Source organism: Centrocercus urophasianus, unplaced genomic scaffold, assembly GCF_019232065.1.
Source record: "Centrocercus urophasianus isolate 14NV4802_14NV808 unplaced genomic scaffold, USGS_Curo_1.0 seq_10, whole genome shotgun sequence".
NCBI lineage: Eukaryota > Metazoa > Chordata > Aves > Galliformes > Phasianidae > Centrocercus > Centrocercus urophasianus.
This window is the reverse complement of record NW_024884142.1, coordinates 75,362,345-75,384,929: the sequence shown is the minus strand read 5'-3', so window position 1 is coordinate 75,384,929 and position 22,585 is coordinate 75,362,345. Positions and strand designations below refer to the sequence as shown.

Below are 22,585 nucleotides of genomic sequence, written 5' to 3'. Positions count from 1 at the left end.
TTCTGCCCTTGAGCTCCAAGGAATTCCTTAGCTTGTCCCTTGATTCACCCACTATTCAAGTGCACACAAATTAGCCCCAGCCTTCACATACCTCCTGCTTGCCCCACTGTGCTGTACCCAACTTCTCTCCCTCTCACCTCCCACGTCCCTGAAGCTGGCTTTCCTGGATTCCTTTCATCTAGCCTTACTGAACTCCTTCCTTTGAAGCCATCCTTTCTTACCCTCTTCTCCTCTCACTCACACTCTTCCTCTGAGGATGCTGCTCAGATAAGCAAGTTTATGGCCAGCACCGCAGCCTTACATGCTGTTGTACGAGTGTGTCCGCATGTAGATTATGAGCTCTGAGATAGCAAAACTGATGTGGTGGGTCTTTTTGTTCTTTAAGTGAACTCCAGTGTTCCCTATGCTCTTCTACCTTCCAGCCAGAACTATCTCTGAAGTTTCTCACCAGCTCTGCAGTGACTGCATCACTGAAGAACTACATGCTCTCAGTCAAAATGAAGGACCCAGAGCCAAGAAAAACAGTGCACTAAGACTCCAACTCACCTGTAATGCTGTCCAGCAAAAGCACAGAAAATACAACTACAAATAAATTTACTGAGACGCAGTGGGGGCATATATCTTTAATTTTTTTGCTTTTGTTTTTTAGTATTACAGTATATTCTTATAAAAAGATACAGATAAAAAGGACACTACAGGATTTGTACATTTAATTCACTTATAGTCTTAAACTGACTAAGAAATGAGGATACGCCAAGGCATTACAGCAGCACACAACCTCCCACATCAGTAAGCAGCACTATACTTTCCAGCTCGGCAGGCAGGAACACCTCCAAAAGTGATCTGGAAGTTTCAAACTGAGCAGGCTGGCAGAGGAGGAAAATGGCTGAATACAGTCTGGAAGGGAGAAGCATTGAGCGTGGCTCGGGTACCTGATCTCCTCGTACAATCCTAAAACAGCAAAGGTTTTTGAAAAGAGTGTTTAGGGGCAAGACTGAAGATGGTAAGCAGTGTAGGGGGGATGGGTTGTCAATAGCCCATCATAGAGGCTTTTCTAGATCAGCTGAGTGAGAGCTCCAACTGTTGAACAGCTGAAAGGACCAAGTCCTTTGAAAGCTCTGTAGAACATCTCCTCAACAGCTAAAGCTGTTTACAAGGGGAGTTCTGATCCAGATGTTGCTTTAAATAATGTTGGTGTTAAACACTGTACTGGGTATACTGGATCTATTCCACATTAACACCAGTATCAGAAGACTGGTTTAGAATATCTGTTAAGCATCCAGACTCAAAATGAGGTGTCATAACAGCTTTCTAATCTAATGACATCCTTCTCAGCATAATCTGGCCAGCTTTAGGAGAATCTGCTCATCCAAACTACTCAGAGCAGTAAATAGCTTTAATATCTACACCTATATTTTCAGTTGGCCAAATTATGTTACTCAAGATGGCCTTTTCCACCTTTGATAAGGAAAGTAAGAGTGGCCAACAGCAGCTAAGTGTTTGAATGGCAGGCAACCAGAAATCTTCCTAGTTCGGTACAGAAGCCAAAGAGCTGTAGCTAAACATGTGTTATTGCTAGAGACTCCACAGAGAGAAAACCAAACAGCCAAAAAACATTGCTTACCCAGATACTCTGAGGAAGTAGAGTGGAGAGCGAAATCAGAGGGAATCCTTTCTTCCTTGGCTTGTCACAGTTTGTTTCACCAACATGTAAACTCTGGTAAGAGTACGATCCATACTTGTACACCTATTTCACCCAGCTTCTCTGGCATTACATGCAGAATTTGAGTTGGAGGTTGAAATTTGAGTTAGCAAATTTGTGTAGCTTAACTCTTCTCAATATTCCCACCACGATTCATGACAAGAAAATGGTTGTTTTTAGAAAGTATTCTGAAATAACCTACTTGGACTAATTCACCACATGCTTTAAAAGACATGCTTTTCCAAGTCAATGATTATTAGGGCAGAGTAATTCCTATGAAAGCAAAAGTGAAGTTCTTCCTTGCCTCCCTTCCCACACCAAAGCTGCTCCCACACCACCCCATTCCCTGCTCAGCTTGCTGCAGAATGGCCATGCCGGCTGTCTAGCTGGTGTAATGCCCTGGCACGGTCTCAAGAGTCTTTGCTGTAATGCAGTGTATACATACAAACATAGCAAACTAAAATAAGGCAAAATAAATAGAGGTGTCAGATTTACAGGTTCCCCTTAGAGATTCCTAAAACCATTAAAAAAAAAAAAAAAAAAAAAATCATTTAACCCCCAAAAAAAAAAGAAAAAAAAAAAAAAACAAAAACAAACACAAAACAACCAACCCAGAAACAAAACTGCATATATCATGTACATCATCAACTGTACAACTGATTTCCTTTCCCCTCAAGGAAACTCCTGACACAAGCTTCTCCCATACAACCCAGCTCAGAGTGCGAGCTTTCCTAAAAAAGAGGGAAGATGCAGCCAATGGAGCTGACCATTACAGAAACACCCGCTCCACAGCCTTCCATCAGGGCCCCTCACGATGCCTTTCCCTTCCTCAAACATTGTGAACACATTACAGAAATGCTTCTGAAGGATGCCCAAGCTGTCTCTCTAGTGGAGAGTCTCTCATCCCTGAATATTAGTCCTACTTCTGCTCTTGTAGGGAACCAGTGCCCGGACCATAGCTGTGCTGCAAAGCATGGAAGGGCCTTGCTGCCCTGAAGTCACTTCACTTTGTAGCATTTTCAGAGACTTACGGACAACTGAGAAGAATGACAAAGAGCAAAGGGAGTGGGGTGTGTGGGGGGAAGTTCTGCAGTCTTTTCAGGGGTCATCCTAATGCAATCTGCTTAAGAGCAATGCAAAGACACTTAAGTAAGTGAAGAAGCATTAGATCTCTACAGACAAGGTTTGGAGAATTAGAAAGTACCTCCTCTTCTAGGTGTGAAGAACTTCATAAAATTAGCAACAACTACATTTCTCTAGGAAAAGTATAAAGTAGAACAAGCCCTCAATTATAACCTTTTTCATATTTCCTCCTTTTTTACTTAAAATGCTGGTGCTAAGCACAGCTGCAGGGACAGCAGCAGACCTTAGTTCTTCTCTGTCCCTCAGAATACGATAAAGAAGTTTTGCCTTAATGTAATGCCTCATGACTGCTTGCAATGCCCACCCAGGCTACAGAGGCACTAGAGGACAAGGATTAGATTTTCCCGCCTTTTTTGGCACTTAGCAACTCAGTCAAAACTGTATATGAGGAACAGAGCATAGCTGCACTCGCAGCATGCCAGAAACTCCAAGCAGGGATGAACTTGGCTTTGCAAAAAATCTGAAGTTGGGTCCTAGAGCAGATCCAACTACGTCCTTATCTACTGTGGCCAGCCTCATCTCTTAGAGCAGAAGTATTAATGGGACTGTCTGCTTGTCACCACCTAGATGAAATCACTGCTTGCCTCAGTGAGTAACCAAGCTTTTCCACAATGCTTTTCATGAACATTCACCAAGCAGTGAACAGCCAGGGGAGACTGTTCAGCATGCTGAAAGAAACCTTCAGCCACCACCACTGATTCAAAACAAAAGTCTGGGGCCCTTGAGTGCTAAGAAAGTTGAGCTGCAATGAACCGGGGGCGTGACTCTGGGTTTTCTTTCACTTCCAGTAATGTATCTCACAGCTGATTTATTGGAGTTGCACAGTCTCTTATTACTTGTGTATATATCGAGGGGGTGGCAAGGCTACAGCAGCTTTCTCTGACTGTCACTGTGACTGGAGCACTGCGTACCATCATATAACTTTTCATATCACGGCTGAACTGTGTACACAAATGGACAGGGAGATTATCACTCTCTCTGCTTTTGCTACATTTATGGCCTGGCAAAGTGACTTCAGTTTCAAAAAGTATACCGTGAACCTGGTTTGAAAAATACTGGGGTGGGGAATGCTGTATTTATATTCAAGGGTTTTGCCCTGAGGTGTTTCTTCTATAACAGAACTGCCTTGCTGACAGTCTGCCACACTGAACAAGTACCTGGGGAGCAAGCAAGCAGCCATAAGTTGGACAGAGCCACAGGTCACATCTTCTTGCACCAGAGCTGACCTTGGCACTGGCACTACACTTGAACTTCTGAGTGAGTCCTAAAACCGAGGAGAACAAAGAGGGGGGAAATCCACAATGTTCTAATCCCTGAAAGTATCATCTTTGGAATTCAGGGATTATCCAAATCTAAACTCCACTGTATACCAATTTGGCACATATTACCACCTCTCATATGGCTTACGTGGCATAGATTATATGGCATGCTTCAAAACAAGACAAACAAAAAAAGGGCTGAGATACGGCATGTCTACTTTGGGGAGCAGCAAGGAGCTTGTTAATATAAATTACAAGAGACATTTCTAAAAATCCACTTTGTAATTTAAAATAAAAATGCTTATAAAAGTGAGAGTTAAACTTTCAAAAACCTTTATGAAATACAGTCTTTCTTCTACAAGGTGCTTGTGTCTGCTGCAATGGATATTGCTGTTAATAGCTAATCCCAGAAGGGTGATGGGGTAATAAGGGAGGAGAATGCACCCAGCTCTTGTAAGATACCAGCTCTTTACGATGAGTGTTATACAGAGGCGCGGCAGTCTGGAATGTTGTAAATAGGGAAACTGTAGGGTGGGAGTCTCAAAATTCAGTAAACAGTGGAACATTAGAGTTTAACAATTCTAAAGTTTTTCTTCTTTCCATAGTTTACATAATTATTTTAGTGTTTGGAAAACCACCGCTGTTGGCTTCTCCAATATTGGTAGTGTGTAATACTGATCAGGCAGCATGTATGGCAGAAGTTCTATTCTGCAGACTCAGTGCTGAGCCTGAGGTTAAGTGACATTCACAGAGATACAGAACCAAAATACTAAAGTGACTAATGGAGCTTTTTCCATTTCCCTGGGATTCCTTGACACTTTGTGATGTTTACTGTTGATAAATAGTTTGTAAATGTAGGCCTCTCTTCTCAAATGCTGTTTCCTTCTTGTCTAAGAAGAAGAATCCATCACAATTTATTTATTTTCATTTTTACCTCTCCAGAGTTGATAATCAAAAGGAATGACAAGATTGAAGAAACAAAAAAATGACAAAAAAAGGGTCATGGGAGCCCACAGAATTGAATCCCCTTCCAAGAGCCATGAAGATAAATCAAATTTAGAATTCAAGCATCTTCTTGGGGTTATCTGCTTTTTCACTGTGTGCTTTGTAGGTGCAGTGTAAACGCAAATTTCTTTTTTTCTTATGAATTAACCCGTTTCCAAAGCCTGCTTCACTTACACGACTTTGTGTCCTCCTGGAAAAAAAATCTCCATTTTCCTTATGGAACCTTCCATTGGTTCATGCTAAGTAATCCCTTCTAAATGAAAAAGGCTGTGGCCTGTACAGCTCTCCTTTGACATCACTGATATCTTACTGAACTATGTGATTACCCTAGATAGGATTGGGGTGCATGCAATAAATCATCCTGCTATGCAGAAAGACCAGTCCATTCCCACAGCAGTTGCAGCCTGTATCAAGTGGAAAAGAAGTCTTACTTCTTGCAGCTTGCAGTCCCATTTGCTTTTTGCCCACTTGTGACCTGTGAATGATACTCAGGAGCTTCCAATTTCCATCGGGCTGCACTAAGGAATCTTGCACACACGGATAAGAAATGTTCAGCTTTTTCCTTCCCACACTCCAGCAATTACAACAGGCTCCACATCCATCCAGGTGAAATCCCAACCTGTTAGTGGCACAGTTTTCTAAACAAAAGCCACAACTTCTTTCCTAGTAGATGAATTTCAGAACTTTGAGGCTCAACCATCAATATATTCCAGAAAACTGTTTCTAGAAAAGCAGAATCCAAAAGACTTTGGCAAAGTATTTTATGCCAATCCTGATTTTCGAATTCCATTTTGTTCCAACTTCCTTCTGAGCATCACTTGCTTTTGGACAGTATAGGCCATACAAAAACACTATACAGAATATGAGATCAAAAGCATTTTTCAAATGCTGATCAATGGCTTATAAAATCCAATTCTGGGAGGGACCTTGTAACCTCAAGAACTACATCTTGACAAGACCCTGAAGGCCAGTATAGCTACTGAAGAAGCAACAGGTATTTACCAAACTGTTCTGAAATTAGTCTTGCTTATTATCAGCAAGATGGAGATTATAGTTCATTTTCACTTTGGCACACAGAAAATTATCCTTCTCCAGCCACAAGGCTGTCTGCAAGGCCCAGTACTTTCTGTCATCATCATGAGGCCTTTCATGACACAATCAACTCCCAGAAGCAAATCTGTCAGGTCTGCACGGCCCAGTCACAGACCCTGCTGGCTCCACAGAGGCACTTTTATAACGGTTCAAATTTGGAGCGCAGAGGAGGGATGAGAGGAAAGCTGATCAATGGAAAGGTAATGTCTCTACCCACAGACCGAAGAAATCCTTTGGGGCAGCTGTCAGCCAGGCGCCATTGCACACATTCATCTTCCTTGTTCTGCTCTTTTTCTTCACTTATTTTGGTTGATTATTTTTCTTTCTCTTGTAATTAATAATTTAGTTTTGTCACCACCCGCTCCCGGCTTGTCTCTAAGCCTTGGTTCCCCGAACGCTTGCGATTACGCTTGAGTTTGGATAAGTCCTTGTCAAAGACTTCTCCTGACCTCAACGCTGACACCAGGTCATCAAACTCCCCAGTCTCTTCAGAAATGCTTCCTGCTTTTGCTTTCTTTTGGCGCCTCTCTTTTTCCCTCTGCTCTTTCAGCTGTGGAGAAAGAGACAGGTCTTTAGGATTCACCGACCGAGATGCCAGATCACTACAGACATTGTGTTAAGGAGCATCTAAAACGTGTTAGTACTGTTTGGAAATAAAAGGATCAGGATCCTACCCGTAAGGCCATTATGTGTTCCAAGGGCAACAGAGACCATACTGCGCTTCCTTTCTCTTACTCAGGTGAGCAGAGAGCACAAGAGGCGAGGAATGAGTAGCATCATCTGCTTGCCTCACAAAGCATTACCACCCCAGGGCGAAGAGTACCAGCTGTGCTCATATTATCTAACCTGGTGAGTTTAAAGTTAGTTTGGATGCTTCTGCACAAACCAGTCACCACTAGAATCACAAACAGCTTTGCTTGTAGGGCATAGGTAGTCATATTCAAACAGGCAGAAAGGTCATGTTCCTTCAGAAGGAGAAAAATAAGAAGTGGAATTCATCAGATGGCCACAAGCTAAACATACTAGACAAGAAAAATAGCGTAGCATGTTGTGGAGATGGGGAAAAGAAAGAATATTGCCTTGAGTCCAGAAAGAGAAAGTGATTATAAATAGAAACAGCAATGAAACAGGACTGCTGATTTTACCATTTCACCAGGGAGCTCAATTATCCTCCACACTGCTCAGCTCCAAGATTAGTGGAAGTACTAAGGCACAGCTATGGCTCCCAGGATGCAGGTGGCTCACCTTGCAGTAGTCCCATGTTGCAGGAGAATTCTTCTCATAAGCAAACAGCAACTGCCCAGTACATCAGGCCTACTAAAGCTTCTTAGAGCTTTAACAGGGGCTCCTACACTTTCTCTGCTGGCTGAGAGGAAACTTGAGACTAAATCTTGGCCTTTTATCTCTGTGTCCAACAGTTCCAAGAAGTCTGCTGGCATCCTAGAGTTCTACCTCTTTCCTCTTCTGAAAGGAGTAAAAGGGTTCTTTTGGCAAAGCAAACTTCACAAGTAGCAATTGCCTTCAGTTAGGAGCCAGGCAACAGCCGAGGTTAAACTGTTGGCAGGGTGGAAGGACGAGGGAAAAGCTGGGCTGTTCTCACTTTCAGGAAAGCCTGAGATTAGAAGGGGAGGCTGGTTCACATGAACCCTTGGGGTTATACACATTGGTCTCCAAGAGCAAAATCAACAATGCAGAAAAGCTCACTTGCCTCATCAAGGTCTAACACAGCCTCTGTAATCAAGGCATTAAGGCTGCCAGTGCAGACTACAGCAGGGTATTTACTGTGTCACCGTACACTGTCAGGGAACAAGAACACAGCAGATGATGATACAGTCTGAGTGGAAGCTGCCCAGCTGGCAGGACCTCACTCCAAGAACTTTTACACAGAGCAAGCAGTCTGAAAGCAGGCAGACTAGCTCCACGAAGGGACAGCACCATCTTGCAAAGTACCTTGACAGAAAAAATAAGACTAGATTTGGATATTTGAACTCAAAAGAAGAGAGATTTAGAAGCCAAACTGCAAGTATTCTTCTTTGACAGCCTCCAGGAAAAAATGCCATCATTTGTGAAGAGAAAGATGACAAAGAGGTGGCAAAGGAAAGGACATAAAACAGTGACAGGGCATCAGCACTTGAACTGCCTTTGTCAACGTTTCTCTCCGAGAAATGAACAGATGATGAAGTAAAACGCCTTCTTTTGCCCAAGTTCTCACCATGGCTTCCATGCGTGCCCTGCGCTCCTCTTCTTCCTTTTTCTTCCTCATATTCTCCAGATCTTGCTTTGCCTCTGCAAATGACTGTAAGAAAGTGTCAAAGATGCCAAAAAATTCATCCGGCTGCATCTTGCCCTCATTTTCTCCAAAATGCTTCAGAGCCTTGGCGTACTGTCAAAGGGGCAGAAAACACAAAAGCAACAATTAGGCAGGCAATCCACTGAAGACAGTGAGGAAAGCTTATGCATAACTGCACATGTAATTCAGTACTCCCTGAGTGTTCATGTGCAGAGAAGAAACTGCCTCCCCATGCAGTAACCAAAGTGCCTCTATTACGGCAGGTGCCTGTGTCCTGAAGAATCTGCTCTATTGGTCATTCTTTGGGCAACACAGGACAATGGTAGTGGGGAGCACTATCTATCCACTCACATTAGAAAAAAGTATTCAATGCCTGAGGCTGATGGAGCTATTTCAGAGAGCGACCATCTGGCCACATTTCAGCTGCAGCTGTGGGTCAGCAGGGGCGTGAAAGGCAACAAGCTAGTTGGGGAACAACTACCAAACAAGTAATTCTAGTTCGTCCTAGCCAATCTAGCCCTTCCACCTTCTCTTTCCCCCTCAATTTCTCTTTTAAAAGGGCCAGATTTAGAGATTTTGTATAATAACGTTGTAGCCTATCCTCTCAGGAGCCTTCTACTACGTCATCCATCACTCTGGAATCCTGAGTCAGTGTTGCCTAGGAGAGAGGAGACTATGGACAGACACAGCATGAGAGAGGGACAAGGAAAGCAGCCAGGGCTGCAGGGCAAACTTAAAAGAGTGAATACATCACAACTGGCTTTTATTTTAATAGGGAAATGTTGAGATTGCAGGACATGTGGAGAGAGCCAACTGGCAGGACTTCAGTCGCAGGGCTGTCCTGATCTGGGTATGGTAAATTTGCAGCAACCCTGGCTCTTGGACACAAGTCCTGCAGTACTTGTACTCTCTTCTTTGCTCCCTCACACTCACAAACATGCCCCTGTACTCACCCAGATGTAACTCAACTGCATGCACAGATAGTCTGCATACAGCACGTATGCCCATATCTACTCTTATATAGCCATACACATCCCAAAACTGCATCACTGTCCAACCACCCTCTCTCATACACCTTTGCACTGCAACTGACAGAACTAGAGATACACTCCTGCTTCTAACGCTGCCCCAATGTGCAGTTCCCCTAGCACCTTCATGCACCAGCTCTGAAAAACACAGCATCCTCACAGACATCCCTGCTCACCAAAACAAAACCAGTCTCTCCCAAGCAATGGACTGGTTTCCAATAATCTTCTGTGTCTATTCAGTTCATACCATGACAGCCCAGCTTCCCTTTCCTTAGGTGCTCTTGCAGAATGGAAAAGAATAAGAACAGTCCAGGCTCAGATCCCAAGCATAAAATGAATTTGGAAGCAGGACTTATGAAACCCTCTGGCTCCGTACCAGGTAAAGCACAAACAATGTCTCCCAGTTAACTGCAGGGGGAAGAAATCTCCAAGGAAAGCAGCTTCCTTCTGGCACAGCCTGAGATATCCAGCATCTCCCCTCCACTGCTTTCACTGCCAGGCCCACAAAGCTTTTTTAAGCTTTTTTTTTTTTTTTTTTTTTTTTTCTTCTTTATAAAGGCTGTGTTCTCAGCCAGAAACAAACAAAGAAACTCAAAGTATCTGGGGAAAAAAAAAAAAAAAAAAAAAAAAAAAGCATTGGAAGGAATGCAAGTTGCTTTGAGCTACCAAACATGGCAGGAGTTGAAGGAAGCACTACAGCAGCAGCAAGTCATGGAGGGATTTCAGAATATGGAAATAGCAACAGACTACTTCTCTGTTTAACTCTGTTCACTGAAACCTCTCAAGACATATATACATGTGGACACACCTACTACCTCTGTCTTCCTCTCTATATTCTTTCAATATATGTCTACTTAAATATACTGCCACAGCTGCCTGAGTACACAGAGGTCACAGTAGGTGTGCTATCTGGAATCCTTTCTCACTTAACTTGTGGTTAATCCCTATGAAAACTGAAAGAAAAAAAGAAAAAAAAAGGACAAATTCAAATTATGAGCAACAATTGGAGTTAGCAGCTAGGAGGAAGGCTTATTAGCCCCACAGGGGTTTCCTAGTCTTTTAAGTTAGGAGGCTGAGGAGAGGGTCATTGTCTGAGGATCTTGGATGCTACATATATGGAAGTCTCCATTAGAGGGTGGTGTCGTCTGCAAATGTTCTGCACGTAGTCTGCCACCATCTGCCAGCGCCAGCTAATTCTTGCCACAGAGGGGCTTTTGACATTGTGTCCTCCCTGCCACATAAAGGAGGAAAAGTATTGATGTGCTGGAAGGACCAAACAACCTAGGAGCCCTCCAGAGAAACTCATGAATATAAAGTGTCTACGACAGACCGCTCTGCTTTTATTCCTCCTTGTGTTTCTTCCATCACATGTGCTCTGTCGAAGTATCAGTGCAGGATGAGGGTCAGTGTGGTGCACAGTACCTAACAGCTGCCCTCCTGGCTCAGGGCACTCCAGGCAGAGGAGTATTGAGCAACCTTAGCAGTTCTGAGCCTCAGCACACTTTTCTGCTATCTGCCACAAATTTTGTGTGATCCTGCATAAGCCATTCAGCTGCTCCAGGTGCAGACTGCCTCCCTGTATAACACTGCATAGTCTGCAAAATAGGTAGCGCAGTTCTCATGCACAACACTTGCCCCATCTCTGGAGGCGTTCAAGGTCAGAATAGAATGGAGCCCCAGGCCACCTGAGCTGATGGGTGGCAACCCTGCCCATGGCAGGGGGCTGGAGCTTGATGATCTTTAAGGTCCTTTTCAACATATGCCATTCTATAATTCTATGATTCCCAGAATTCTGTGATGTGCTATAATATCACGGAGCAGAGTTTGAAACTTGCTTATTCCATAAGTCATTTGGGGACAGATGGCATACAAAAGCAAGATGGAAAATTGTTTCAGTTTCATGTAATAAAGGTATATATATGCCTTTATGGTATATCTTTTTTTCATTAAAAAATTCATTTCCACACCATTAGGGACCCCAAGCTCCACAATATAACAGGTCTGTAAGCTCAGTGCCAGCCCTGCTCCCTCTGCCAAACTTTCCACTGAATTCATCCCTTTGCCAAAGCAAATCGCTTAGACAGTTGTTTATTTTAAAAAGCTATTTCATCAAGGAGAGGAAAAGCAGGACAGCAGTGTGCAAACTCTTGGCTCTGCTTGCCACTGAAATGTTAAACAGTGGCAGAGGAGCACTGGAAATGGGGTTCTGCGAGGAGGAGGTAAAAAAGCTACAACAAAAATTTCCCACTGTCTGTGCTGTCCACTATCAGTGGAGAAGCCAATGCAAAAACGAATTATATCATGCAACATGAACCGTCTTCCCCAGACAATAATCCTGAGTTTGCTGTTGCAAAGACTCCAATCTGCACCAAGGCAGTTCAGATAAAATTCTGCTCTCTGTATGGGGCAGATGCAGATCAGTTAATAGAAAGAGACCCACTAATCTCAGGCAGGACTGTGCCCAGCTCTCTTTGCAACTTCAGATCTCTAAAAGGATTCTCCCAGGAGTTGAATGGTAACTCTGGAAGTACCTACATTGTAATCTGGATACAAGCGCTATAGACATTTCTGATATATTATGTTCCATCTTGCCCTGAATCTGCAGTTCTACACACAGGAGCTACACAATTTATGTACCAAATGGTTGTTTCTGACACAGGCTGTAGTGCCTGCCCATAAACGTACCCTGCCCTGACTTCCTCAGTCTCTGACCCAACCTCTTCCTTATCCACCGGCCTCAGAGTCTGACAGAAAACACCAGTCTCTAAAAACGAATGGCTGAAGGGCACAGTAAATGGCATTTAGAGTGCAGTATTTCATTATTTTCATAACATTCTGCCATTAATGGCTATTTTCTTAAACGGATTTTGGCTTTCACCTCCTTGCTGCTCTTCAAAACAGTTACTACATGTGCTAAGCTTATTAAATGCACGTGCAGATTCCGAATTCGAGTCTCTCCCATGATAAATATAAACACTCTGACTCACAGTAGATGTCATGAGAAAATCTGGAGATGGACACTTTTCCTACCCTCCCCATCAGCCCTGCCTGAACTGAAACCTCCCTTGTGCCTCTGTAGAGCAACATAGGCTTGATTTTCAAAATGAAACCCCAACCCCCTTTGGAGTCATGCAGCTACAACATGACTACCAACTATATAGGAATGATACTACCTTACTAAGCTGACAGCTCTTCTAGGAGGATCCAAAACACTTCACAAATGGGTTTGTTATAAACCTCACACAAAGTAGAAGAGTTATAAAGCAATAGTTATGTCCGTATCTGTCAGCATTCAATGATACTGTAAAGTTTCATGTAGGGCAAATGTCACTATATTCAAGTAAGAAAATAAAATTCACACAATGGGAAGACACTGTTACTCCCCTTGGACATTTTCTTTGCTTCCCCACAGGAAACTAAGAGAGGAATTTTCACACGCACAAAAAAAAAAAAAAAAAAAAATCAGCTTTTTTTTTCCTGAAATGAGAAAGTCAGCTTTTTGTCTGCTAAAACATGTAAAAACTGGTGAAAAGAATTTCACTTTCTCCTGCCCACAACTTCCAGTTTATGGGAAATGGCAAAAAGCATTATCCCTTGATCTAATCTATATATTCCTTTATAAAGTGGTATTGAAAGTGAGAAGAACACAAAAAGAACAAGAACCAGCTGTGCTGGGGAGCCTATTTAAAAAGTAGGTCTAAGTTTTCAATCACTTCTTCACTCCGCCATCTGTTTACTGCATGAAGATAAGTACGGTTACAAAGCTTCCGCTGCAAACACGGATGTCTCCATCTGACAATTTGGCCCTTTAAGTTTAAAATATCACTTCTTCCCCATGACCACTAGCAGTAAATAATCCTGTTTCAGAAAGAAAGCCAAAAAAAAAAAACCAAAAAACCAGAAGTGTGGGATTGTGATAAATATCCTCCATAGAGAAGGCCAGTACCACACCTTGTAATGGAGGGTTTCCAAAACTTCAATACTGAAATGATTTTTGCCTGTACACAATATTCCAAAAATAAAAGCTTCCCAGGTTTGAAAAGATAATTTGTATTGTTTTAAATGCCAGCTGAGGAAACATGGCTCCGATTAACTCATGGCAATCAATTAGCCACATCTATATTTAGAAAGATATCCAACTCCAGCTGTTAAAACTAGGACTTCATTATTATTAATAAATCTGTGAACCAGACAAATTCTTCCTGGGCCCCTTTAGATGTTTTTAAAAGCCCTCCCTTTCCCACTACTTTTTTTCTTTTTATTATTTGCTTTGCTTTGAGAAATGTAAAAAGAAGAGGATAATCAGATGTTTTAGTCTCTCCCTTTAATTGGCTAGTTATAGTATGTTTCCATGGTTTAAAAAAAAAAAAAAAAAAAAAAAAAAAAAAGTTTGTGATTCAACAAACACAGAGAGACCACTGAGAATGGAAGATGTTATAGGCTTTGCAAAGCACATCTGGTTTGTTGAAAATTTTCTACTTTTTTTTTTTTTTTTTCTTTCTTAAAAAACAGAGGAAAAAGAGGAAGAAGGGAGGGGAAAAATAATATGAGGCAAACATGAGAAATAGCTCAGCATTGGTAAGGAACAGACAGTTCTCTTTCGGGAGTCCAAAAGCAGCTTATTGCCAGCGCAAGAGCCAAAGCCATAGGTTGAGCAGAAGTTGGAAAAGCATGCATTCAAATATAGCGAGGAGAAGGTAGAGAAACATTTCCTAAGCATGTTATAGTCATTAAAATAGAGCATCTCTTCTTGTTAAGGGCGTTATGTTGCCTATGGCTAAAAATGTGTGCAACAACTTCCAGACATATTGGTCCATCTGCAGGGAGACTTTCTGGTTATTTTTAAAGCAAAAGAACACAGTTTTTCTGCAAGTTTCTGAACAGGGAAAGCAGCACTGCTGTTAGATGTGTACCATTTGCTGGTTTTTATCCCATAACGGACATCATAAACAAATTGGGCTTTAAGCCTCTGTGTGTCAAAGGAAAGGATCACATCTATCTGTAACATCAAACCAAAAGCCAAGGAGAGTCATTCACTTCCAAAAATGTGCACCTAACTGTAATGAAGTTGAAGATGTACCCAACCATAAAATAGAAGCCTCCAAACCATAGCACCTCGCGTTCTTCTCAGTGAAGGCATGGAATGTAAAATACTGGTTTTGTGATTATAAAGCAAGTACAGTGTGAACATTACTAGGCTGGAAGTGGTTTGAATATTCTCAAGCAACAAGATAACAATGAAAAAATTAGGCATATTATTCTCCACAAAATTTTGTCACAATACTACCAAGTCTTATATTGCCAAGCTTTGTCTTCAAAGTGAAGTAGTAACTACTGCCCACTGGCATTTGCTCTAGCTAGCTCCAGCTGAGACCCTGTAGCTCCCTGTTGCATCTGCAAGTCAATATTACCAACATTATCTCCACAGGAAGGAAATGCTTTGCAATTCCCAAATGACATTACTGCAGAGTGATCAGATGAATAAAGAGTCTTAATATCCACATCCTTGGCCTGTATTCTGTCTAACCTTCAAAATCTAAAGTCTAGCAATCCAAAGGCACAGGTTTCATTAATAATGCAACAGGTCCCTTAACACTGCTTATGTATCCCTGCAAGGACTGACACCAGGAGTGGAAACAACTCAATCCAAAAGAAATAACACATTTGCTTCATGAAGCCAAGTACTTTTAACATGCCAGCCAACAAGGGTAGATTTGCCATTACATACCGTTTACTTTAGAACTTGCTCTTCTCTAAACATTTTCATATGCTTATAATCTTTTCCTATAAATTCTTCCTCATTCAACTGAGAGACAGAGGGATTAGTGCCAGATTCCAATCATCAGCAAAGAACAAGCACCTCCTTAGCTGTGCAAATCTGGTAATGGAGGTGCAGACAGTAGAAGTACAAAATGATCACAGCAGCACGTGAAGAGTAACGCACACATGGTGCTGGCTTTGTCAGAAGGATTCAAAAAGGTCTGACAAACCGTGAATGTTTGGGATCACTGTCCTTGCAATGAAATACAAGCAGAGACAAAGAAGTCTAAGCAGAAAAGATCAGGTATTCAGGGTTATCAAACTACTCAAAGGTGCACTTTTAAAGGAAAGAAATGAAGTGCAAATGGTCCCAGTTGAATGAGCAGGGTGGGATGGAGGTCACTATCACTGATTACCAAATGAACTCTTTCAAGAGATTGGTTAAAAGGCAGTTCCTTCAACATAACAGCACTGACATCAGCATCACAGTTCCATGCCACACGCAGATAACATTATCTGTTAAGCTAGATTAGCAAAAGCAGGTAAGAGCACTGCATGTTCTCTTAATCCTAGAACGTGTTGTAAATTGCTACGGATCAGATTACAAAAAGACAGAAACTTCAGACTAAAACACCTTCAGTGTCTATTATCATTTTTACTCCATTTCCAGTATCTAAAATTCCTGCTTTCACTTTGATGAATGCTTTTGTCTCAATCAACGCTTCAGAAGGTATTCATACCTTGTCTCTAGCATCATTGAGGAGGTCTTCTAACTCTGAGAAGCTGAAACTGGCAACAGTGATGAAATCACTCATGACAGGAACAAACCTGTCCCCTGATTCCCGTATGCGTCTCTTCTGATAATCCAGCTCCTGAAAGAGAAGAAGTAAGATACACAGACAGGCAATCATCAAAGACTTCTCACTGAGAAATAAGGGTGTGGGGAAGCTCACATATTTCACTCAGTACAGAGCATGCTCTGCTTCCAAACCTCATGCACTAATTCAAAATTCTAACTCAGAAACCCATTTCTCATTAAATCCAAGGTTCTGGCCTCGCAACGTGAGACAGAAGCCTAACATGGGAAGAAAGAAAGCCTCAGTTATGGTTTCCTATATCCTAGAGTAACCACCACTCCCACGAAAACCACCAATGTGTTGAATTTCTAAAGTAACCTTGGTATCAAGTACTTAAAATACTCCAGATGTTGTTTCTCTTTTTTAATTTCGCTTTGTGTTTTATTTCTCTCTACGCAGAATGACAAATTCTATGCAAAATGAAAAATAATAAGGAATGTAGGAGAACTGGAAAATTTTAATTGTGAGTTTCTCTCCATCTTTTCTTTGCATGGTGGCTCAAAAGGCTGTATTCTTGGAGCAGTGCACACACATGTGCCTTATCTACAGATTGTGCTTCCTAGCGTTGAACCTCCTCTTTACTTCTCTGAAAAGCACCTTCTAAGCATCAAAAAAAGATGCCAAAATTGGTTCTATTCAGAAGAACAAGCTAGAAAACAACATTTGCTAGCACCCTGCTTAACGAGCAAGCATTTGCTTGGATGTTACAAAAAAGTCATGGATTTATAAGAAATGGAGCAACAGAAAACTAAACTTTGTTTATCTGCTACTAAATAAAAAAAGTAAAAATAATTCTTTCTGGCTCAAGTTCTTAATATTGAGCCAAGATTACTGATATTATCCCTTCCCATACTCTAGTCACCACATTTGTGGTACTGAAAAAGCTACAAAGCTTCTTAAAATGACTAAGTTCTCGTAAGACTGGCACTCTCCCATGTCTGTGCTTGGTTTGTGTGCAGCCAATGGTCTCAAGGGAACAATGAAATGGTAATCTGGTATTTTATTCTCAGCTGAATAATCAGTGGGAATGATAAGGTCTTGCTTTCCCTGTAGGGAAATCAGCATGAAACAGCAGGTCAAGCTATGATCTGACCCTCTGTTCCCTTTGGAAAAAAATACTTTTGTGCTGGCTGCAACTTTAGCTACATGTATGTTTGGTGCTCAGTGTTACTAGCCATCAAAAGGCTGGTTCACAAGCCAAATGAGTGGTTTTGTAAGAATTTATGCTGAGAAACACCTTGGGAATTGCTCCATGTCGTTGATGAATGCAAAGAATTACTCCGGTCATTGACAATCTAAAATTAGATGGGCTATCTCTTCTCTTCTAACATGAGTTGGAAAGAGAATGTAACCACTACGAGGAAATACCACAAGGTAGAAAAGCAGCAGAAAAACAATGAGTAGGTGTCTAGAGAGCAATCCACATTAAAGAAGTGCTGCCTCTCCTGATTTATATTACATCCTCTTTTCCACTGTTTTTTCTACTACATCATCAGGGTCTGTCCCAAGAGCACTACTCTATTACACCACTTCGCAGTGCACTGTCTCTATGCTATAATCCCTCTGAACTGGATCTAACAAATATAAGAAACGTCATCTTCTGAGGATTACACATTTTTTTTCAGCCACACTTTCTCATTCTGATTTATAAGCTAATTTTAGCTCAAAGTTCCTACATCCGCTCTCACCATTCTCCCACTCCCTCCAGTCCCTGAGTAGCTACGTATAGTAGTTCTTCTATCTTACATACACTGTTGAGATCTGTGGCATTTGGGACTGCTACGAGACAGCGATGTTTTTCAAAGCAAAATTAAAATTAGGTGGTCTAATCCTCAATTTCAAATTCAATCCTTCCCTGCACATTAATTCTTCCAAATTAAAAATGTCCACAGAAGTAACCAGCATGATTATGTAATCAGCCCAAGAATGATGTCAGCAAACAAGAAACTCTTCTAAACCTTCTAGAAATTAACTTACATTAGTCATAATAGTGTAACAATAGATGCTAGCACTGCTCTTGGCAGTCTGGGCTACCGGTTCTCCAGATGTATGAAAAGATTTAACATGGCAGGGGGTTCTCAAAGCATTGGTCAGAATCTCCTTGTTGTACGAGAGAAGAATTCCACTGACACAATTCAGTTCCAAATTTAGAGAGGATCAAAAATTACTTAGCTGTCCTTTTGAGAGCATTTTACATTAGGCAATAGCTATGTGAATGTCTTAACAAAGGAATGAATCTTATTTTTACTAAAAAGCTACAAATCCAGGAAAGCAAAAAGTTAATAGTACCTTTAAGAACATCTGACTGTGAAACTATTTTTAGCTTTCTATTCTTAAGGGGCCATGAAGAAACTTCTCAGTCGTTGGAGCCAAGGCTGTGGTGAGAACACACTGGACAGGAATCAAGAATCACACCTTTCCCTCCTCCCCCTTCCACCTGACAGCAATCTTCTATTGTTGCTGTAGTGCTGCTTTTTACATGCCAGAAAACCACAAACTGAGCAAGCAGACTGGGAGGTACTGGCAATCCCAGATGATAAATATCATGGCAAGAAGGGTAAGGGGGGAAGATAGTGATTGAATGGGAAGAAAGGTTGCCCATTGAACCCATCTATAGGAAAGAGAAGAAAAATTGGCTGCAAAGGCAGAGGACAAATAACCCAATCACAGAAAGTAAAACAGAAGTAGGTACTCACATTTCAACAGGGGGGATTGCCTGCCTCAGCCAGAACTGGGCCTCTCTTCAAGTCATGAACTTAATGTCAGCTTTCACTTTACAGGTACTTTTAATTCCCAAACATGGCTTCTAGTGAATGCAGCAATATCTCTTCCCATTGCTGCTTTCTCCCTTATCCCAACAATCAAGGTTTGGAAGATTTGTTTTTTCCCAGGAGGCTCACTGGCTAATTAGGTAATAAACTGTTGGAGACAGCCAGACAGCCTGGCTGGTAGGCCACGGAACTTTTTCACTGCCCCCAGGATCCAAACCAAACTCAGGCCAGGTGGAAGGAAAATTAAGTCATCACTGTCTGTCTTACAGCAGATCTGAAAGACTGGAGAGCCCTGGTTTAGTTTCTTGTAGATAGATAATCGTTTCACAGAAACCACACAATAAGATTCCCAGCAACTGGTCCCCTTGCCAGCAGTTCCACAGGAAAAAACTGCAGAATGAACAGCAAAGGCAGCAAAGGGCATTTGCTGAAAAACAGAAAATTTCTCTGGGATGGTGTTGTTACTCTGTGGCTAGGACATATGAAAGGTGCCTTATATACCTTCACAGAGGGGAGGCAAACACTTTGAGACTGTTCAAAGCCACACACGTGTATCCATAGCATAAACAAGAAGCAAATGTGGGAATTTCTAGCTCTTGCCACCAAGTACAGTGCTCTTGCATTGTGCTCCCCTGCCTCAGGAGCCTTTCCCCAGGAACAAAATCAACATTCTCACTAATAAAGTCTCCCAGGTAGGGAAATCACAGATGACACATGAATCTGTGACTCCAGGGAGAATTTAGACCCATGTAGCTTTAACTCCTACAGTTCAATACAAACAACTGCATCAATACACCATTTGTACTGTTCTCTGCTGAGGTGAGATTCTCTGCATCAAGTACAGATTAAACACAACTAACTTAAGTCCAATTAGAAGATTTTCATTAATTTTACTGAGCAGGAACATTGCAGCTTTGCTTGACAGCTCCATTCTCTCATCTTTTTCTAGTCCACTTTCCCAAGGAGTGCACAAGATATATTAGGGTTGCATACTAGAGTGCACTACCTGTTTACTAGTACTCCAAGAGACATGTGAAACACTTGCTCAGCAGTCATCCATCCCCCAGAAAGAACGAGAAAGAATTTTATTTTTCCTTCCAGTGCATGCTGTTTGTCAAACTGTCCTTTTACTCTCCAGGCTGAGATCAAATAAGCTTTTCATTAGGCTTAAGTCTGCTAAGATCATCAGCAGGAGCTCCACATGAGAAGCTTTTATTTGTTTTTTCTTGGTTAATGCATTTGGGTTGGAATGGAAAGGAACTGAAAAAGAAAGCCCACTTTCTCTTATCATAAAATATATAGTGCTCCCGATTCTGACTGTGATACTTTATGTATGGAGCTTTGGAAACCATCAGATACTTACAGCTTCAACAGCTTTCAATCCAGTCTTTATATTGTTAACTTCCTTCTCCAGCTCTACCAGGCTGCACAGGAGACAGACACGGAGGAGATAAAACAAAAAGAGCACTGTTAAACAGGAGTACAGGAACTTTGAAGCAGAACAAACAGATCATTGGCCCATCAAATCTGATATCCAACTTCTGGCACAGCCACATCAGATGATTAGAAATGAGGAGAAAGGGATCTGTTAATGTTCTGTGTTGCTTTTTGTATGAGAGGTAAGAAGATGCAGGTTCTGCTTGCCTGTGGTCACACTAAAGATCAGGATTTTCATGAGAAGAAGCAGGAAGTTGCCCTCAGAACGTGTGCCATGTGAGCTGAGCCTGACCCTCCTACAAGGAACATATGCCACATGGGCAGGCTGGCACAGTGTGGGGTCCCAGCTTAGCTCACACATCACTGTACTCTCAGATCATCTCTACACACTATTCGTAAGCCAGTCAACTGCTAAGTTCTATTAGCAATGCATTTAGATAATTTTTTTCTCTTCCTCTTGGTTCAAAATACTGCTGATTTTTTTCATCTCCATTTCAACCATATGAAAGTCCTTGAAGGCTTACATTGTAACTGAGCATGTAACCCTACTATTAGTAAATGTTTTCCCAGAGACAAGTGGTGTACAGATTTTCTGCTTGTCACATATGCACAAGAGCTTTTCCCTAGGGATTGTATGAAAAAAAGGCTTTTCATTTCCAGTTAAACAGTAGGTAGTTATTTTGCAAGTCAGTAGGTATCTTCACTACATATTTGATTAGAAGTAGATTGCACCTCCAAAACAACCAGACCTTACAGTATGAACCTACACGTATTTTTCACTTGTATCTTTTCACTTCTCTTTCAGTAGGTGGTGTAGTTTCTTATAAAGAACCATAGCTGGACAAATAATATGCAAATATATTTTTGCACAGTCCTTTGGAAATTAAAAACCTTAATATTTTAGGGGATGCCTTGTGTGTTCACTGTCAACAAACACCTGCAGAAGTGAAAAAAAAATTACTGAAATTTGTGCAGAAAGCAGGATGCAAAAGTTGGAACAACCTTCTTCAAAACAGCTAGTTTAGTCTCTGTACCTAGGTGATTCTGGCTTAGAAACAAACCAAATTATCCAGAAAAAACCCACCACATGACATAGATAAGGAGCCAAAGAGTATGGTGAGTGAATTACAGTGACCAGTCCAGTTACAACATCTGATTTGGAAACAGAGTAGCTATAAACATGTCTGAGTAAAGCAGTCAGTTTAGTTAAGCAAATTATTTTGGACCAAAATTTCCCACTGATCTACATTTGAATAACGTCAAGAACATCAGCAGGTATCCCAGCTGGAAGGCAGGTCATGGTTTTGTAAGATCATCGCCAGAGGAGGTTGTGGTAGAACATTAGGAAAAATTTCTGCTCAGAAATAGTGAGGCACTGAAACAGGCTGCCCAGGGAGGTGGAGTCTCTAGGGGTGTACAGGAAATGTGTAGATGTGGCACTGAGGGATGGTTATTGGGCACTACTGGTGTTTGGTGGACTGCTGGACTAGATAATCTTAGTGCTCTTTTCCAACCTCAATAACTTTATGATCCTAAGACAATAAAAAAAGAAATAATTATTAAGCTAACAGAAATCACTGTGAACTTCAGCTCTGGGAACAAGCAATAGGACTGGACTTACTTGACTTTTGCTGCTTCTGGAAGATGCTGCAATTCAGTCTGAATATCTAGGATATCTGGATAATTCTTCTCAAAGATCATAATCAAATAGTGCAACAGTGTAATGTTCCTAAAAAAATAAATAAAAAAAAAAACAAAACAAAGAAGGAAGTTGGTGATGAAAGGGAAGGGAAGATGCAATGACTGTGACAAATGAGTGAAAAATATTTGGGCAGGAAATATACTTGACTGAAGAAAATAAGCAACAGATACGCTTTTCAATAGCAAAGTTAACAGCTTTGCTATTGAAAGAAAAGCATCATAGATTAAAATAAATTAGTCCTTTATGAAGCATTACTACTAAAACCCCAGTGCCTTGATTTGTTCTGGGAGCAACAGTATGCTCCCAGTCATACCCACAGATAGTATAATGGAAAAAACATTGCACAATACAATATACTATTTATCCCCACTTACCTCAGAGAATAAACAAACATACTAAAGTGACATTAAATAACAAGGGAGAAGTGAATTGTTCTCAGAGGCAATGTGGGGAAGAAAATAAGAGTTAACTAAAGAAGAATAAAAAGATTCTTGGAAGCCCAAAGATGCAAAGAAGATTCCTACAGTAAAACAGCTGTA

At 41.4% G+C, this 22,585-nt stretch overlaps 1 protein-coding gene across 5 annotated transcripts in view; it reads right to left on the bottom strand.

The window, feature by feature from the left end:
* Positions 1 to 608: 608 nt before the first annotated feature.
* DAAM2 (dishevelled associated activator of morphogenesis 2) overlaps positions 609 to 22,585 on the bottom strand; it is a 189,922-nt gene continuing 167,945 nt past the window's right edge. For all 5 annotated transcript variants that reach the window (XM_042830459.1, XM_042830450.1, XM_042830440.1 and 2 more), the window contains 5 exons: positions 21,966 to 22,073; positions 20,271 to 20,331; positions 16,020 to 16,151; positions 8,414 to 8,584; positions 609 to 6,751 (listed from right to left, as the gene is read on the bottom strand). In XM_042830459.1, the coding sequence (XP_042686393.1) occupies positions 6,536 to 6,751; positions 8,414 to 8,584; positions 16,020 to 16,151; positions 20,271 to 20,331; positions 21,966 to 22,073 (688 nt within the window). In that variant the 3' untranslated portion in view covers positions 609 to 6,535. The remainder of the gene's footprint in view (positions 6,752 to 8,413; positions 8,585 to 16,019; positions 16,152 to 20,270; positions 20,332 to 21,965; positions 22,074 to 22,585) is intronic.